This window comes from Vigna unguiculata, chromosome 3 (genome assembly GCF_037176805.1).
Source record: "Vigna unguiculata cultivar grain cowpea cultivar isolate G323 ecotype 2 chromosome 3, ASM3717680v1, whole genome shotgun sequence".
NCBI classification, from domain to species: domain Eukaryota; kingdom Viridiplantae; phylum Streptophyta; class Magnoliopsida; order Fabales; family Fabaceae; genus Vigna; species Vigna unguiculata.
Genome location: NC_140794.1, coordinates 2,840,897 through 2,857,099, shown reverse-complemented (window position 1 = coordinate 2,857,099; position 16,203 = coordinate 2,840,897). Strand labels below are relative to the sequence as shown.

Sequence of the window (16,203 nt, the reverse complement as noted above, 5' to 3'; positions counted from 1 at the left end):
CTAAAATTTAGAAGAAAACTATTTTAAAAATCAAAAACTAAAGTTTTAAAATATTATTATTTTAAAAACTACAATTAACACAACTTTTTAAACCGGAAAAAAATATGTGTATTATTTATTAAGAATACGATGGAGATTTCTGAGAAAAAAAAATGTGGTTGCTGTTTAATTCAAAATATAATTGTTATAAGCATATATTTTAAAATTAAGAGGGAACACCAATATTTTGTAATATAACTCCTTCTTTTTATTCATTAAATAGACTTGATAGAGAAATAAAATAATTTATTAACGCAATTTTTCTATAGTCTTGAAAATATGTTAAAGAAAAAACAAAGCAACAGTCTTTCTCTTCTTAAACGTCAATATCCGAGAAACATGACCATTGTAGTGTGTGATCCACGAAAAAACATTACAAGTTAAGGAAAGTGACTAGTAACATTCTTATATATCACATATTTTCTATAAAAGATAATTTTGTTTAATAAAATAAAATTAGTATGAATAACAATTCTATATTCAAACTCATATTCACATTACTTTAATTTAAGATTATTCTGTCGACTCGAATCTTTTTTTTGAACTAGTTAAAAATAAAATATTACTTTGAAATGATTTAAAAGTTTTAATAAATTATTATTTGTAACTTTAACTGAATTCAAAACTCAACCTAATTTTTCAAAAAAATATATCAAAGAAGTTGATCCTATTAGGTACAAAGTTACAAGATGCGAACTTGAAGAAAATAATAATTTAATAGAAAACTGAAAACAAAGAGAGATAAGAGTTTGGTTGGGTATTTTTTTTTAAAGTGTTTAAATTATTCTACTAATACATTTTTTTTATTAAAATTAAACAAAGAACAATCTGCTTTATAAACTATGAAGTCTAGAGGATTTGATTTCTAGTTATTTGTCACCATCTAAATGAAAGGATTTAATATTTTACAGATTGTTACAAATAAGTAACATCTTCAATGTAAATTTTATGGGTTTAATTTGTTCACATTGATAGAATAAAGAATTTATTTTACAGCTGTATAATAAAGTTTCTGATTTTAATATTTATTAGTTTAAAAGTCATATCAAACATAATTTTTAATAATCTGATAATATAAATTTTGCATTAATAATATATAGCTGCTAAATTTATTAATTACTGCTATTTTAAAGAAAAGCACTTGATTTAATTAAATTTAGGACCACACGTATATTTCCTAATTACGTCTCAGTTAAAAAATAATTTTGATAAAGTTAATTGTATACAATTTCAAAACAAAAAATTCTTAAAATATATAAAAAAATTGAAGTTAATCAATGAGAATATGTTTGACTAATTTTTTTCATACAGGAGAGAAAAAAAACCAGAAGAACATAATTTCTTTATAAGTCAAAATTAATTTTGTATATAAACTGAATTGATAAAAAGGACCAGAAAGTTTGTATTTTTAACTTTTTAAAATCCCATTTCATTTTATTTTCTTTTTATAACCATACCCTAATTATTATACTTAAAGTAAAATAGAGAACAGTTTATAATTTTCATGTTCTTGAAGTTTTCTGAAAATTCAGTCGATATCTCAATCCTATTTTGGCCTTATTCGACTATCTTTTACTTGAATAATTGCGTGATAAATTAGAAGTTTATATTAATAAAAAAATTGTATATTTTAGTATATATATTAGGACAAATGAATAAAAAATAGAAGAAAAATAGGAAATTGAAATCTTAGAAAATACTAGTATGAATTTTATAAAATAAAAAACCGAAACACTAATAATACAGTGTCCAGAATTTCAAATAATGATGGCATTGTGGTAATAAAGAGAGAAAGAAAAGGGTAAAGATTTGAAAAACAATCCAAAGATTCCATTCCTGAGATTTGAAGGTGTAAAATGCTGGCGTCTCTTGAGAGCGCTATAATCCAAACAAAACAAAGCAACTTTTTGATATCATTACATTTTTTTTATAATTAATATTTATTTATTTATCATTTAATTTTACAAACTTTAACCAAACCAAAGCAAAACAAACTCTGTCTCTCTTGAAGCTCCCTTTCAGTCACTTCTTTCCCTTCAATCCTTCTCTTTTCTTTTCTCAGAGTTTCGATCCTCTGCTCCCGCTTCTACGATCTTCCTTCCTAGTTTCGCTGGTGACCGTCGATTTCCTATCCTCAGTCTTTCTTAAATTCCTCCATCACTTCAGTTTTAAGCTCTTACGTTTCCGTGAACCGTTTCAGCTTTGGATTCGATCGGATCAACTTTGTTTACTTCGTAATTCAGCTTCTCCTGTTTCTTTGATTCTTTTTTTCTCTTTCTCTGCAGTTGCGCAAGGTAAACTTTCGTAGCTCTATCTGATCTTTAATCTTTGATATGAATTTTTATTGTCTTGTTATTTTTGTATGTCGATCTTGAACCACTGTGTTCTTTGCCATGCTCTGAATTTTAAGGACACAAATAATAAATTTGCTTAGATATTACTGACAGTTGACAGAGGAAGAAACCTATTGCTGCTGCTATGTAAAATTATCTATAGTTATTTTTTTTGGTAATTTTATTATCAGGTGATGCATTGATTTAATTTGAAGCTCACTCGCCCTTCCTCTTTTGTAATTTTTCTCTACAGGTAGCTGCAATTTTGCTTTTGGAGCTTAGCCGATTCTTAAGAGAAGAGTAGAAGGGAAACGGAAACCGTATCTCAGGTACCTAAATCGGATTTCGCAAAATAATGACAATTATGCGAATCTTGAACATCAAGATGGTGCTTGCTATCTGTTTTCTTCTATTTTCCCTCCCAAAGATGGTTTTCTTTTTTCCTTTTCTCAGTTTCATTCATCAATTGTTTTAATTCACTTGAAATTAGCTGAGAGAAAAAGTAGTGTTTTTGTTGAGCTGTGCCGTTTGATTTCCAATCTGTTTCTGGGGTGATTCCAAGAGTTGCTGACGTGGTGTCAGATTATTGTTGCTGTCCCAGACTAGTTGCTCTATTTCTATTTATCTTCTTTTTTAACTTTTTTTTAATAAAAAAAGTACTTATAGTCATAAAATACTTATGGTCATAAAAATACGTATGTATTTATTTCATTTTTATATCTGGTTCTGAAAATTTGAAGTCTGAGAAGGTGAGGGAATAAAACGTTGGTACAGCGATGATAGTCATAACATCTATTTATTGAGAATCTGACCCTGAAGGTTGGGCCCAAACAATTACACGTTATGCCTTTCGTCCTCGTTATTTTGTAGATTATATATTTTGCCCTTAGTTTATCCCATAATTGAACCCTATTTCACTTCCTCACAAAGTGAAATAAAGCCGCTAAAGCACGAGGCACGAGGCCTCTCTTTTTTAGCATTGGATTGATGAGTTAACAAAATAATAGTAGTTTCTGTTTTGAATAAAACCTTTGTGCTTGTACAATCTTTCCTTATATTGTAATATATTTGATAAAGATAATAGAAATAGAGAGAGAAAACAAGCGAAGAAAGGGAAGAGAAATACAGTGTAAATGATAGTTTTTAGTTGAAGAGAAACTAAGAAACAATAGAGTGGAAATGAACTTTTTGAGATTATTTGATTTAAAAAATAATAAAAATAATAATTTTTTATTCCTAATTAACATTAATATTATTTATATTAGTTATTAATATTGTTTTATTATCATTATTATCGTTAATATTACTTTATTTATCTACTACAACAAAAATAAGTTTTGAGAAAAAAAAGAAACCTAAGCCTCCCACAATCAATTGAGAACCACGAAATCTATGAACGTGTTTTTTAACTAAAAATTGGTAATGCACAAAATAATCGGATTCTGTTCCATAATATAATCAATCATGTTATTCATTGCTATTTTATGGAAAAACATTTTTTGGGTCCCACGTGATTTTTTTTTTACTACCAAACTACTCAATTCTCTTTTCTTCCCCTTCTCTCTCTTATCAAACTCACCGTAAATTTCCTGCATCATCTTTTGCTAGTGATATCTAGGAAAAATATTTTACTTTAAATATTTTTGTTCACACATCAAATATTGCACCCCACCATCTTGGTGGGCAAAGATGCTGTTGAACAAAATCCTTTGTGCCCACGAATATCACATGCACTCTTACTACTGTTATAACTAAAACAACGAGCAAAAAAAGAAAAAAACAAGTCTTTGAAAGATAGAAGTTGATTATACAAGTCCTTTAATGATAAAAAAATTGGAAATTATGCTTTTAAGATCAATACAATTTTGGGACATCACTGACTGAAATTAATGACCAAGCGCAGATTTGGTGATCACAGATTGTAATTTCTACCATTTAGGGACTCGTGACCAAATTGAATAATTCAGGAACTGGTTCTACATGTTTCAGTTGGTCTCCTATAATTTATTTTAGTCGTTTGATAGATATAAATAAAATTTTGATGGCTCAAAAAGTACCTAGATTTGTAGTCTCGTTATCGACGTATCTGAATATTTCTCATAAACATCTACAAATTTGTGTGGTTACAGGGCTCAAAGTATCAAGGAATTGTGTTAAAATTTTCCACTTCTGACTTCTAGGAACCAACGTGGGGAACATACTATCTTGATGTGATCCTTCTAAGAAGTTCAAAATCTATAAGAAAAGATGGTGAAACATCGCCTTAGAGACTCTATCAAATCTTTGTTTGGAAGTCATATTGACCCTAATAAAGAAGAGCTCCACGTAGCTAAAGCAGGTATAATTTTTTATCAAAGGCAAAATTCAGCTGCTACTATGACCGCATGATATCATATCTCTGAAAATAGTGATGAATAGTTTACTATGATCTACAAGTATATCACGCCATGATGATCAAACCAATGATTTGTAGTACTTTTCCTACAGATATTGAAGACAAAGTGAAAGAAATATTGAAACTTATTAAAGATGACAACCTTGAAGAGGATGGTACCCCAGTGCAACTTTCCAAGAGAGAACCACTTGTTGAACTGATTGAAGATTTCCACAATCAATACCAATCACTGCATGCGCAATATGATAATCTAACTGCTGAGTTAAGGAAAAGGATCAAGGGCAAGCGAGAAAATGGGAGTTCTTCATCCAGCTCGGACTCAGATTCAGGTTCAGATTATTCTTCAAAGGACAAAGGCAACAAAAACGGACAACTGGAAAATGAATTTCAAAAGACAATCGATGGCTTAAAGCAAGAGCTTGAAGGGGTGCATGCAGAAGTGGCTGAATTAAATCGGAAGTTGACAATTTCACATGAAGAGAATGCTGAACTAAGTAAACAAGTGGATATTGCTGGCAAAAAAGAAGCTGAACTGAGTCAAAGATTGGAAGAGTTGAAGATAGAAAAAGATAGTTTGATCATGGACAAGGAGACAGCTCTCCAACAGATTGAGGAGGAGAAGAAGATTACTAATGGCCTCAAAACCCTTGTTGATCAACTGAAAGATGAGAAATTAGCTCTTGGCAAAGAATTAGAGGCAGTTACGGGTGAACTTTCCGTTCTCAAACAGCAGTTGGAACACGGAGAACAGAAAATGACAGGTATAAGCCACAATCTGGAAGTTGCTGAGGAAGAAAACAAATCTTTAAAAGAGCAACTTTCACAGGCTTCAAATGAGGTTCAGCTGGCTCAGAGTAGAATACAAGAATTTGTAGCTGAATCAAGTCAGTTAAAAGAGAAACTTGATGAGAGTGGAAGGGAAATTAATGCCTTTACTCAGATGCATGAAGGTTTTCAGAAAGAATCCTCAAATCGTATTGGGGAACTTGAGGCACAGGTCACCAACCTGGAGTTGGAGTTAGAATCACTGAAAAACCAGAAAAGAGATCTAGAAGTACAAATGAAGAGCAGCAACACTGAAGCAAGGGAGCTAGGAGAGCACAATTCAGGCCTACAAAACCAAATATCACAACTCGAGTTGAAGTCCAAAGAAAGAGAAGAAGAGCTATCTGCTATGGTGAAGAAACTTGAAGATAATGAGAATGAGTCATCTTTGAAAATTTCAGATTTAACATCTCAGATAAACAAGCTGCTAACTGATATTGGGACACTACATACTCAAAAAAATGAACTCGAAGAGGAGATAATTTTTAAAAGTAACGAAGCTTCCACTCAAGTGGAAAACATTACAAATGAGGCGAATGCATTAAAGCAAGAAGTGACGTCCCTCCAGCACCAGAAATCTGACTTGGAAGCTCAGTTAGAAGAAAAAGTCCACGAAAATTCCAAGAATATGATTGAAATGCAAACTCTGAAAGAGGAAATTGACAGAAAAATCCTTGAACAAGAGAGACTTCTGGAAGACAGAGAAAATTTAGCCATGCAGCTAAAGACATTGGAATCAGAGATGAACACCATTCAGAACAAAAACAGTGAAGCTGAAGAGCAAATAAGGACTAAAAGCCATGAGATCAGTCACATGAAACAGGAAATGTTGGAGCTACATGAAAAAATAGCAGAAATAGAGAAGATATCAACAGATAGAGAATCAAATTTGTTGATTCTCCGGGATAAGTTTATTAGCACAGAGCAAGCAGTTTCGGCTCAGATAATGGCCTCCAGTGAACAAATTAAGAATCTTGAACATGATTTGGCATCACTGCAGAAAGAGAAACAGGAATTAGAACAGCAGTGTGAAAAGCTGAAGTTGGAGGTGGATTCTATGCAGAACCAAAAGAGTGAAGTTGAAGAACAAATGAGAACTAAAAACCATGAGAACTCTGGACTACGAGAAGAAGTTTTGGGATTGCAGGGAACACTAGCTGTGCTGGAGAAGGCATTAGCTGAGAAAGAGACAGAGCTTTCCAGTTTACAGGAAAAGCTTCATGAAAAAGAGAGCGAGGCTTCAGGTCAAATAACTGGCTTCATAGCCCAGATTGATAATCTAAAACATGATGTGGTGTCCCTTCAGAATGAGAAACGGGAAGTAGAACAGCAGTGTGTAAATCTGAAGATGGAGCTGGATTCCGCACAAAACCAGAAAGTTGAAGTTGAAGAGCAGTTGAGAACTAAAGACCAAGAGTACACGGAACTGAGAGAGGAAAAATATGGATTGCAGGGTACAATTACTGCACTACAGAAAACGTTAGCCGATAAAGAGGCAGAGCTATCCAGTTTGCAGGAAAAGCTTCATGAAAAAGAGAGCGAGGCTTCAGGTCAAATAACTGCCTTGACAGTCCAGATTGAAAATCTAAAACATGATTTGGTGTCCTTGCAGAATGAGAAACAGGAAGTAGAACAGCAGTGTGAAAAACTGAAGGTGGAGCTGGATTCCTCTCAAAACCAGAAGGGTGAAGTTGAAGAGCAGATAAGAGCTAAAGACCATGTGAACACCGAACTGAAAGAGGAAATTTCGGGATTGCAGGGAACAATTACTGCACTGGAGAAAAGATTAGCTGAGAAGGAGTCAGATTTATCCATTTTACAGGAAAATCTTCACCAAAAGGAGAGTGAGGCTTCTGCCCAAATATCTGCCTTCATAGTCCAAATTGATGATCTGAAACATAATTTGGTGTCCCTACAGAATGAGAAACAAGAATTAGAACATCAGTGTGAAAAGATGAAGATGGAGGTGGATTCCACACAAAACCAGAAGGATGAAGTTGAAGAGCAAATCAGAGCTAAAGACCATGAGAACACTGAACTGAGAGAGGAAATTCTGGGTTTGCAGGGAACGATTGCTGCACTGGAGAAAACATTAGCTGAGAAAGAGTCAGAGTTGTCCACTTTACAGCAAAAGCTTGACGAAAAAGAGAGTGAGGCTTCCGGACAAGTAACTGCCTTCACGGCCCAAATTGATGATCTGCAGAAAGACTTACTTTCCTTACAGAAAACAAAAGAAGAATTGGAGCTCCAGCATGAAAAAATTAGTCAAGAACATGCAGAAAGCCTTGTAATGGTAGAGAATGAAAAGAATGACATATCAAGCAGGTCTATGGATCTTACGAGAACACTAGAAGAGCGAGAAGACTCATATCAGAGGTTAAATGAAGAATATAAACAAATTGATGGTTTGTTTCAGGAATGCGTTGTCAAGCTTGAAGTTGCAGAGAAGAAAATTGAAGAAATGGCAGCAGAGTTTCACGAACGCATTGAGTTGAAAGATCAGAAGGTAGCTGATTTGGAACATACAATAGAAGACCTAAGAAGAGACCTAGAAGAGAAAGGAGATGAAATCAGTACTTTGCTTGAGAATGTTCGGATGCTTGAGGTTAAGCTTCGTCTGTCAAACCAGAAGCTTCGGGTCACAGAACAATTGTTGAGTGAGAAAGAAGAAAGCTTTAGGAAGACTGAGGAAAAGTTTCAGCAAGATCAGAGAGCACTTGAAGACAGAATTGCTATTTTATCAGCAATAATAACTGCCAACAAGGAAGCTTTCGATGGAATTGCCTCTAATGTCAGAGAGTGTGTGAACAGTGTCATGACTGGCATAGAAATTGTAAGCTGTCGAGTTTCTGATGACTGCAAAAATTACGAGGATTGTGTCTCTAACATTTCACGCGAGCTTGAGATTGCAAAGGGGCATGTGAGGGATATGAATAAGGAAAAAGAGCAGCTAAAGAGAGACAAAAGCCAGTTATTGGAGCAACTGCAAGTTAAAAATGAAGAAGAAGTGGCTTTGAGGAAAACAGTTGAGAAGTTAGAGGCAAAGAGTAGCAAGGAGGAATCAGAGAAGATGAATCTGACAACAACTGTAGAACAACTAAAGAAGACAGTTAGTGGGCTGGAGAAAATGATGAAAGAGAAAGAGGACGGTATGTTGGACTTGGGAGAGGAGAAGAGGGAAGTCATCAGGCAGCTGTGTTTGTGGATTGATTATCATCGCAGTCGCTATGACTATCTCAAGGACATTCTATCAAAGACTCGCGGTGGCCAGAGAGCAGCATAAACCCTCATTTTTCTACGCAGCTCGTTCAACTAGGTATGCATCATGTCATGGTCGTTCAATTTCTCATTACCTCATTTTTTCATGTCAATTGATTCTTTGTTCTTTTTATGTGTGTGTCTGTAATTCAATTTGTCCAGTATCAGGAGCATCGTGTAGAGCTAGTTTTGTTCCTCTTGAATTTTTTTGAATTGAATAATGTTACAGAGTTTTCTCCTTAATCGTTCACCGTAAATATTCTGAAAAAAGAAACAAGTGTCCAGTATCAAATTCCTGTTTTAATTATTTCATTTCTGTAACGCTTGTTTCTGTTTCTTGTTCCTTTTGCCGTCTCCATGCAGAATGTAAAATACGGTTTTATATTATATAATTTAAAATCATTTAGAATCATATGTTAAAACAACCCCTCTCCAAAAAGTTAGAAGGGTCTCTATCCAGTGCCAATTTATGCACCTTTTTATCAGAAAATATGTCCAATACATTTCCATGAATTTCCGCATGTTTGAGCAAGACACTAATTTTGTTAGTGAACTTGATTCGCTATTTATAGTGAAAACTTCTTTTTAATAATATTTTCATGCATAAATATCAAATTCAAGATTTTTGCTTAAACAAAATGGAAACCATTCTATTTATTGATTTTTAAAACAGTAACATTTAATTCACATGTTAAAACATATAATCTTTAATAATTAAAAATAGTAAATATTTGTATGAAAAATGTTTAGAAACTAGAATGATCCATGTTTAAGACAGGTTGGAGAAGAGAGAATGAGATTCGCAGTGCACTGTTTATTAGTCAATAATTAGCCATTATTAGTACAATGCTCAGCCTGCAGGAGGATGGAGCCAGCCATTATTAGTAACCCCACATGAGGATTATGAAAGAATGTTAAACAAGACAAAACTTTGTTACTTTATTTTAGTGCCTTCGATGCATTTAATAAAAATTGGAATTTTTATATGATAATCAGTAAAAAAAAAAAAAATAATGTCTTGACATTTCAGATTAATTGTTCACAAAAAAAAAAAATCATTTCAACAACAGTCCAATTTGGAAAGTATTAACCTTCCACGTTCGCTGGAATATGTGTCGGTTTTTCTAATGTTTTTTTCTTAATAGTTTTTTATCCTTTGTCCTTTTTATTGTTCTGTGTACAAATTCTTATTTAGTGTGAAAAAAGGGTTCTTGTTATTATAAGAAAAGAATCAGCATTTTAAGAAATTAATATAGGATGACTTAGTAAAACCAAAACTATCAATGTTTATATATATATATATATATATATATATATATATATATATATCACAAAATTAACTGCATAATGTTTACAAATTTCAGTTCAAAGCTTTTTTATTTGTGTTTTGTGAGATCAAGACCTAACTAATCTTAAAAAAAAGTCAAGTTACTTGAAAAAAAAAAAGATAATAAAGTTAAATTGATGGACTTTTTTATCAATTCAAGCTCAGTGCATTGAAGAGGCAACAATAAAAAAACTTTGTACTTAACAAACTGATCTTAAAGAGATGGAAGCAAAAATATTTATATAACAAAATATATTAATTTACCTAAATATAAAACAAAATTTGGGGAAACCATCACCTTCCTAGGTCACAATGAAGAAGCACCACTGAACGTGCTAGTGAGTTAAGTGTTTGTTTTGTAGTGATGATAAATTACATGGAAACAAAATATATTTGAGATTTTTTTTTAACAATAATGGAAAGAACAGATTATATATATATATATATATATATATATATATATATTAATTTCAAATTTATTTTAATTTATACCTTTTATGTTCATTGTATATCATAAAGAAAAATTAAATTAAAAAAACTAAAACGGTGTTTTAAAATATATATAATAAATTATCTTGTAATACATACTGTACTTTTACGTATAATCAATTATCATAAATAAGATAATTGAAAGAAATAATCAATTAAATTTTATTATTTAAAATTTTTAGATGAATCAGGCAAAATAATCCACTATTACTAAGTATCGCAGATTATAGTTTTACGTGGATTTATTTATTTATTGTATATTTATGGAGAAATAAGTTTTAAACAATTAAAAATCATCTCTACCTATTTTTAAGCAACTTAATGGATTCATTATGAATTTTGAGAGATTTTTTAAAGATTTTATTTATTTTTAAAACTTAATAATGATAATAATAATAATAATAATGAGAATAATAATAACGACAACAATAAACAAATAACAATAATTATTATTATTATTTTGAATAAAGAGATATCGGAAACAAAATTCTTAAACACATCTAAATAAGTAATTATTTAATTGAAGAAAATATAACTAACTATTTTCTTAATTTTCTTTTGTTAAAAGTAATGGACTAATTACTTCCATCTTATGCGACCTTGCATACATTATAAAAGTCAAGACGTTAGTATTGTTTTGCTTCATAAGTTTTAGGGTAAAAAGTAAGAAGTAACTTTTTATTTTTAATAAAATAGCTATGGGATTTTCTAGTAATAAATAAGTAGAGGTGTATCAGTTAAAAAATAGCTAAAACATTGCAAAAGTAATATAAAATAATTAATATTGTTTTAAATTTTAAAATATTGATAAATATAAAATAATCCAGCATTAAAAAAGAATAGAGTATTAACTCAAAGCGTAATTAATACGTTATATTGTTAATAATATGTTGCCAATTGACTGGACGGGAAGGGGTTTAAGTCCCATTAAGATAAATATCTCACAACATTAAGAAATAAATATTCAACACAATGAAAAAGAAAAATTAAAATTATTGTAAAATGTGCTTAAAATATTAAATACTAATTTTAAAATTAAGTAAAAATTAAGATAAAAAATATATTTAATAAAAAGAAAATCAATTTTAGAAGGAGTACTCTGTTAATGCACTTTAATCATTGTTTTTCCATGGATCTGAAGTGAAACTAACAGAGAATGGTGATAAAATTGATAATTAAAAAGTGGGAAATAATAGGTGTTGAGAATCTTGTCTTGTCGTCAACACTAGTCGGTAACAGACATGGATCTACGAACCATTCCACATCTTCTCTCTGTTCTTTCTCCTTAGCTTCTTCACTTTCATTCCTCAAAAAGACACAACACAGAGGAAGTGAAGTCACTACTTCCTCTGTTCCATGTTCTGTCGCCGCTGTTTCTCCAAACAAAAAACACAAAAATGAGAACCGATTATTTGAAGCAGAACCTTCCCTTCCCCCACAGAAACATCTTCCTCAAGTTGCTCCTCACCCTCTTCTTCGTAGGCCTCGCTTTCCGTATTCTCTTCTTCCACTCCCTCTCCTCGCAGATTTCCCCTGTTCTCGAATCCCCATTTCCTCAAAAAGACATCTTATCACAGCCCCACGATCCTCCTCGCACTGAAGCTCTCTCACAACCAGTTTCCGAACCTCCACCTGTCGTGGAACATGTTCCCGAACCTCCACCTGACCTGGGACGTGTTCCCGAGCCTCCACCTGTTCTAGAATTCGTTTCCGAAACTGAAGATCAGCTTTCTCCCACAGAATCAGGTGAGTGGTGGGTTCTTTTTGTGTTAACCCCTTTGTCAGAACAATATTCGCACGTGCGTTTAGATCTACAACTCTGATATTCGTGGTCATGGCTAATTATGGCACCATACCAAGCTGAATAGCTATCTGTGTTACATTAAGTAGATGGGCTTACTTTTTATGTACTTTGAGTCTAGTTTTTACGAATTAGAAACCAGATGTAACTTTTAGAATAGTTAATCAGATGAAAGAAACAAGTCAATGCTGGAGTCAACTAGCACGAATAGGTTATTTTAACTTAGTCGGTGGTGGTGTAGAGTTTGAGGTCTCGCACACATGTTGTTTAAATTTTTGAATAAGCTGGTTGGATTGTGAATGTGTGGTTCTGAGTTGAGCTTGATTGAATGCAGAACAATGTGATTACTTTAATGGGGATTGGGTCCGGAATCCGTCTGGTCCAGCTTACACCAATGAAAGCTGCGACCTTATTGAACCTCCTCAAAATTGCTTGAAGAATGGAAGACCCGACAGAGAGTTTCTGTATTGGAGGTGGGCTCCTAGACACTGTGATTTGCCTCAGCTTGATCCAAAGAAGTTTCTCAACATTATGCGGAACAAAGCCTGGGCACTCATTGGTGATTCCATTTCCCGCAACCATGTTCAATCCCTGCTTTGCATTCTCTCCCAGGTATGTATTACCATATCATTAGGTCCAAATGTTGCTTTCCCTTTTGTTCGATTGTTTCTATGAGGATCAGACAACTGCTTTTGGAACCTAAGTTTTTCTGTGTTGGACCAGATCTTGTTTCTGGTTCCAGTGTCTAACCTTGGAGGTTGGATTTATTTACTCTGAAAATTAAAATGAAGAATCTGTTGATGTATGCTTCTGTTTGGCTGCACTTGTTTGCGTAAATAAATCATGTAGTAGGCCTGAGTACTAGGAAGTTATATGTTTACAGTCACTTATAGGCATGAACCTATGATTTAGTGCATGAGAGTTAAGTAAAATCTTTGTTTTTTACTTCCAAGCTCTGTTGAAATTGCATCAGAATCTAGTGTCTTGTAGATTTGGATACTATACAAATATTTGAAAACGTTGTTCAATTCATCCACAATAGCGTCATTTTGGTTTACAAGGCTTGATTTGAACTTCCATTGGAACGATTATTGATTTTGGTAAAGAAGTCCATGCACCTATGGTTGCAACTATAATTTTGTTAACATAAGCTGTAATATAATCTTAGTAGGTTGGTTTTTACCTGCTCAATCTAACAAAACCGATTTGTAACACAAGGTTTATATCCCACTGATATACTATAATTTGTCGATGGATCTCCAACACTTATTCTACTCCATGGTACATCTTGGTTTTCTTAACTGTCGGTACTAGAAAATATGATCACAATGCTACAGAGTATAATGTATTTTAGAAATTATTGTGGCCTATATATACATATATACTGGTGTTATTCTCGGGAACCATTGGAAGAGGAGTGATTCACACTTCACACGAACTATTTTGTCCTTCAGGTGGAACAACCTGTCTTAGTCTACCATGATGAGGAATACAAGAGCAAAAGCTGGAACTTTCCCTCGTACAACTTCCGTATATCAGTGATTTGGTCTCCATTTCTTGTGGAAGCTGCTATATTTGAAGACATAAATGGAGTTTCGAGTTCTGAAGTGGAGTTACATCTTGACAAACTGGACAGTAAATGGACGGATCAATACCAGGACTTCGATTACATCATTATTTCAACAGGGAAATGGTTTCTGAAATCTGCAATCTACTATGAGAATGACACCATCTTAGGTTGCCACTCCTGTCCCAAGAGGAACCTGACAGAGCTGGGATTTAACTTCGCATACCGCAAAGCCTTGAAATCTGTGATGAACTTCGTAGTTTCTTCAGATCACAAAGGGATGGTTTTTTTCAGGACATTCACAGCGGATCATTTTGAAAACGGGGAGTGGTTTAGTGGGGGAACTTGCAATAGAACAGCACCGGTCAAAGAAGGTGAGATGGAAAGAAAATATCTGAATCAGATGCTTCGTGACATAGAGTTAGATGAGGTTGGAAAAGCAGCATCTGAAGCTTCAAAAACTGGTGTGAAGTTTAAGGTTGTTGATTTTTCTGCACTCTCACAATTGAGACCTGATGGCCATCCTGGTCCATATAGGCAATTTCAACCATTTGCAAAGAACAAAAAAGCTCAAGTTCAGAATGATTGTCTGCATTGGTGCTTACCTGGTCCAATAGACACTTGGAATGATATAATAATGGAGATGATTGTGAAGGGGTGAGAAAAAGAAAACCAGTTAAATTCCCCCATACATTTGTGAATATTGAGTGAATTGTTACTCTGATTCTTGATATTCATATTTATACAGAAGGATGATGGAGATTGAAGACAAATATATTGAATGTAGCAAAAGAGACTCTAAATATTAGTTTATAGTTAATTTTGATATGCAAGTGCATGAGCATGAAAAATCCCTTTTTGTTTAGTATTTATTTATTTATTCCTATTCAGAAAATATATTAAATTGTCCTCGAGATGCTGTTTTTCATGTTGTTTGGTCAACTGTTTTTGTAGATTTTTCTTTTGTCTTGGCTTGAGGGTATGTTAGTTCCACATTCTAAGAGGTGAAAACTTGTGGATTTAATTAATGACTTAATCATCAATTTAATCTGTAGATATGTAAGGGCTCTTTGTTTAGTCATGAATAAAAAAAATTAATCTATAATATGTATAAAGAAATTAAGCCTCTAATATTATTGTTCCATAACAAGATGGTTCCTCATCTATTGTCAAATTAATATTTCAAAACATATGTTAATGGTATGACTTTTTACTAAATTATGGTCATAATGTAATTGATTATATATATTTTTTATTTTATTTTTATGATGATAATAATAATGATAGAAATGTTAATAAAAAATATGACTTTTTTAATAAAAATATTTATTTTCATTCTCTTTTTCACTTTCTTTATTTCCAATCAAAAGAAATCATATATATATATATATATATATATATATATATATATATATATATATATATATATATATATATGGATATAAATAAATTACTTTATTAATGATTTTATCTCTGGATTATGTAACTATTTCTTTACTATTATATAAGGTATATCTATTTTCTTTTTCAATTATATTCTTTAATAAATAACTTTTTTAAACTAAAATAATTATTTTGTTCATTTTATCCTTTTAAGTAATGGATTCTTAAACTAAAATAATTATCATACTCATTTTAGTTATTATTTTTTAATAATTTTAATTATTATTTTTTAAATTTGATCTTTTTTAAAATTAATAATTTTTGAAACTAAAATAGCTATCTAGAATAAAAAACTTACCTAAAAAATGATTTCAATAAAATTATGAAATTTATTTTTATAGTTATAGCTTTTTTAATTTTTATCATAAAAAAATATAAAAAAAATAAATACACTTTGTAACGTATATGCATATATTTTCGTTAATGAATAACTATTTAAATTCAAATAAGTAAGTACTAAAAAGATAAAATTGAAAAATAAATTTTATTATAAATAGTTATTTTAATTCTAAAAATACTTATTGACTAGGTCAAATTAAAAAAAAAATCATATATACAGAAAATGAAAATTTCTTTTATTAATGTTAATTAAAAATGCATGCGTTTTACTTTTTTTTATAATAATAACAATAATAAAACTATTATTATAATTATGAAATTAAATATATAAAATTTTTATAATTTTATTGTAAAAATTATTTTAAATTATTATTTTTTAAAAAAAAC

General features: G+C 31.6%; 2 protein-coding genes across 5 annotated transcripts; both read left to right on the top strand.

The window, feature by feature from the left end:
• Positions 1-1,999: 1,999 nt before the first annotated feature.
• On the top strand, positions 2,000-9,093 carry LOC114178248 (uncharacterized). Of its 4 annotated transcripts, none has more exons than XM_085670730.1 (5): positions 2,000-2,152; positions 2,240-2,333; positions 2,626-2,701; positions 4,553-4,710; positions 4,860-9,093. In XM_085670730.1, the coding sequence occupies exons 4-5, from the start codon at positions 4,620-4,622 to the stop codon at positions 8,873-8,875; spliced, it is 4,107 nt and encodes a 1,368-aa protein (XP_085526856.1). In that variant the 5' UTR covers positions 2,000-2,152; positions 2,240-2,333; positions 2,626-2,701; positions 4,553-4,619; the 3' UTR covers positions 8,876-9,093. The 4 variants fall into 4 exon arrangements, with proteins under 4 accessions (XP_085526856.1, XP_027919852.1, XP_085526855.1 ...); XM_028064051.2 differs by having other exon boundaries at positions 2,001-2,152; positions 4,502-4,710; XM_085670729.1 differs by having other exon boundaries at positions 2,014-2,333.
• Positions 9,094-11,889: 2,796 nt separating this feature from the next.
• On the top strand, positions 11,890-14,948 carry LOC114179188 (protein trichome birefringence-like 23). Its single transcript, XM_028065429.2, has 3 exons — positions 11,890-12,412; positions 12,802-13,079; positions 13,922-14,948. The coding sequence occupies exons 1-3, from the start codon at positions 12,064-12,066 to the stop codon at positions 14,693-14,695; spliced, it is 1,401 nt and encodes a 466-aa protein (XP_027921230.1). The 5' UTR covers positions 11,890-12,063; the 3' UTR covers positions 14,696-14,948.
• Positions 14,949-16,203: the final 1,255 nt, after the last annotated feature.

Coding starts and splice junctions, on each gene's coding strand:
- LOC114178248 (XM_085670730.1), top strand. CDS start 4,620: ATGGTGAAACATCGCCTTAGAGACTCTATCAAATCTTTGTTTGGAAGT. Junction 4,711..4,859: donor GCTCCACGTAGCTAAAGCAG/GTATAATTTTTT, acceptor CTTTTCCTACAG/ATATTGAAGACAAAGTGAAA.
- LOC114179188 (XM_028065429.2), top strand. CDS start 12,064: ATGAGAACCGATTATTTGAAGCAGAACCTTCCCTTCCCCCACAGAAAC. Junction 12,413..12,801: donor GCTTTCTCCCACAGAATCAG/GTGAGTGGTGGG, acceptor GATTGAATGCAG/AACAATGTGATTACTTTAAT. Junction 13,080..13,921: donor TGCTTTGCATTCTCTCCCAG/GTATGTATTACC, acceptor TTTGTCCTTCAG/GTGGAACAACCTGTCTTAGT.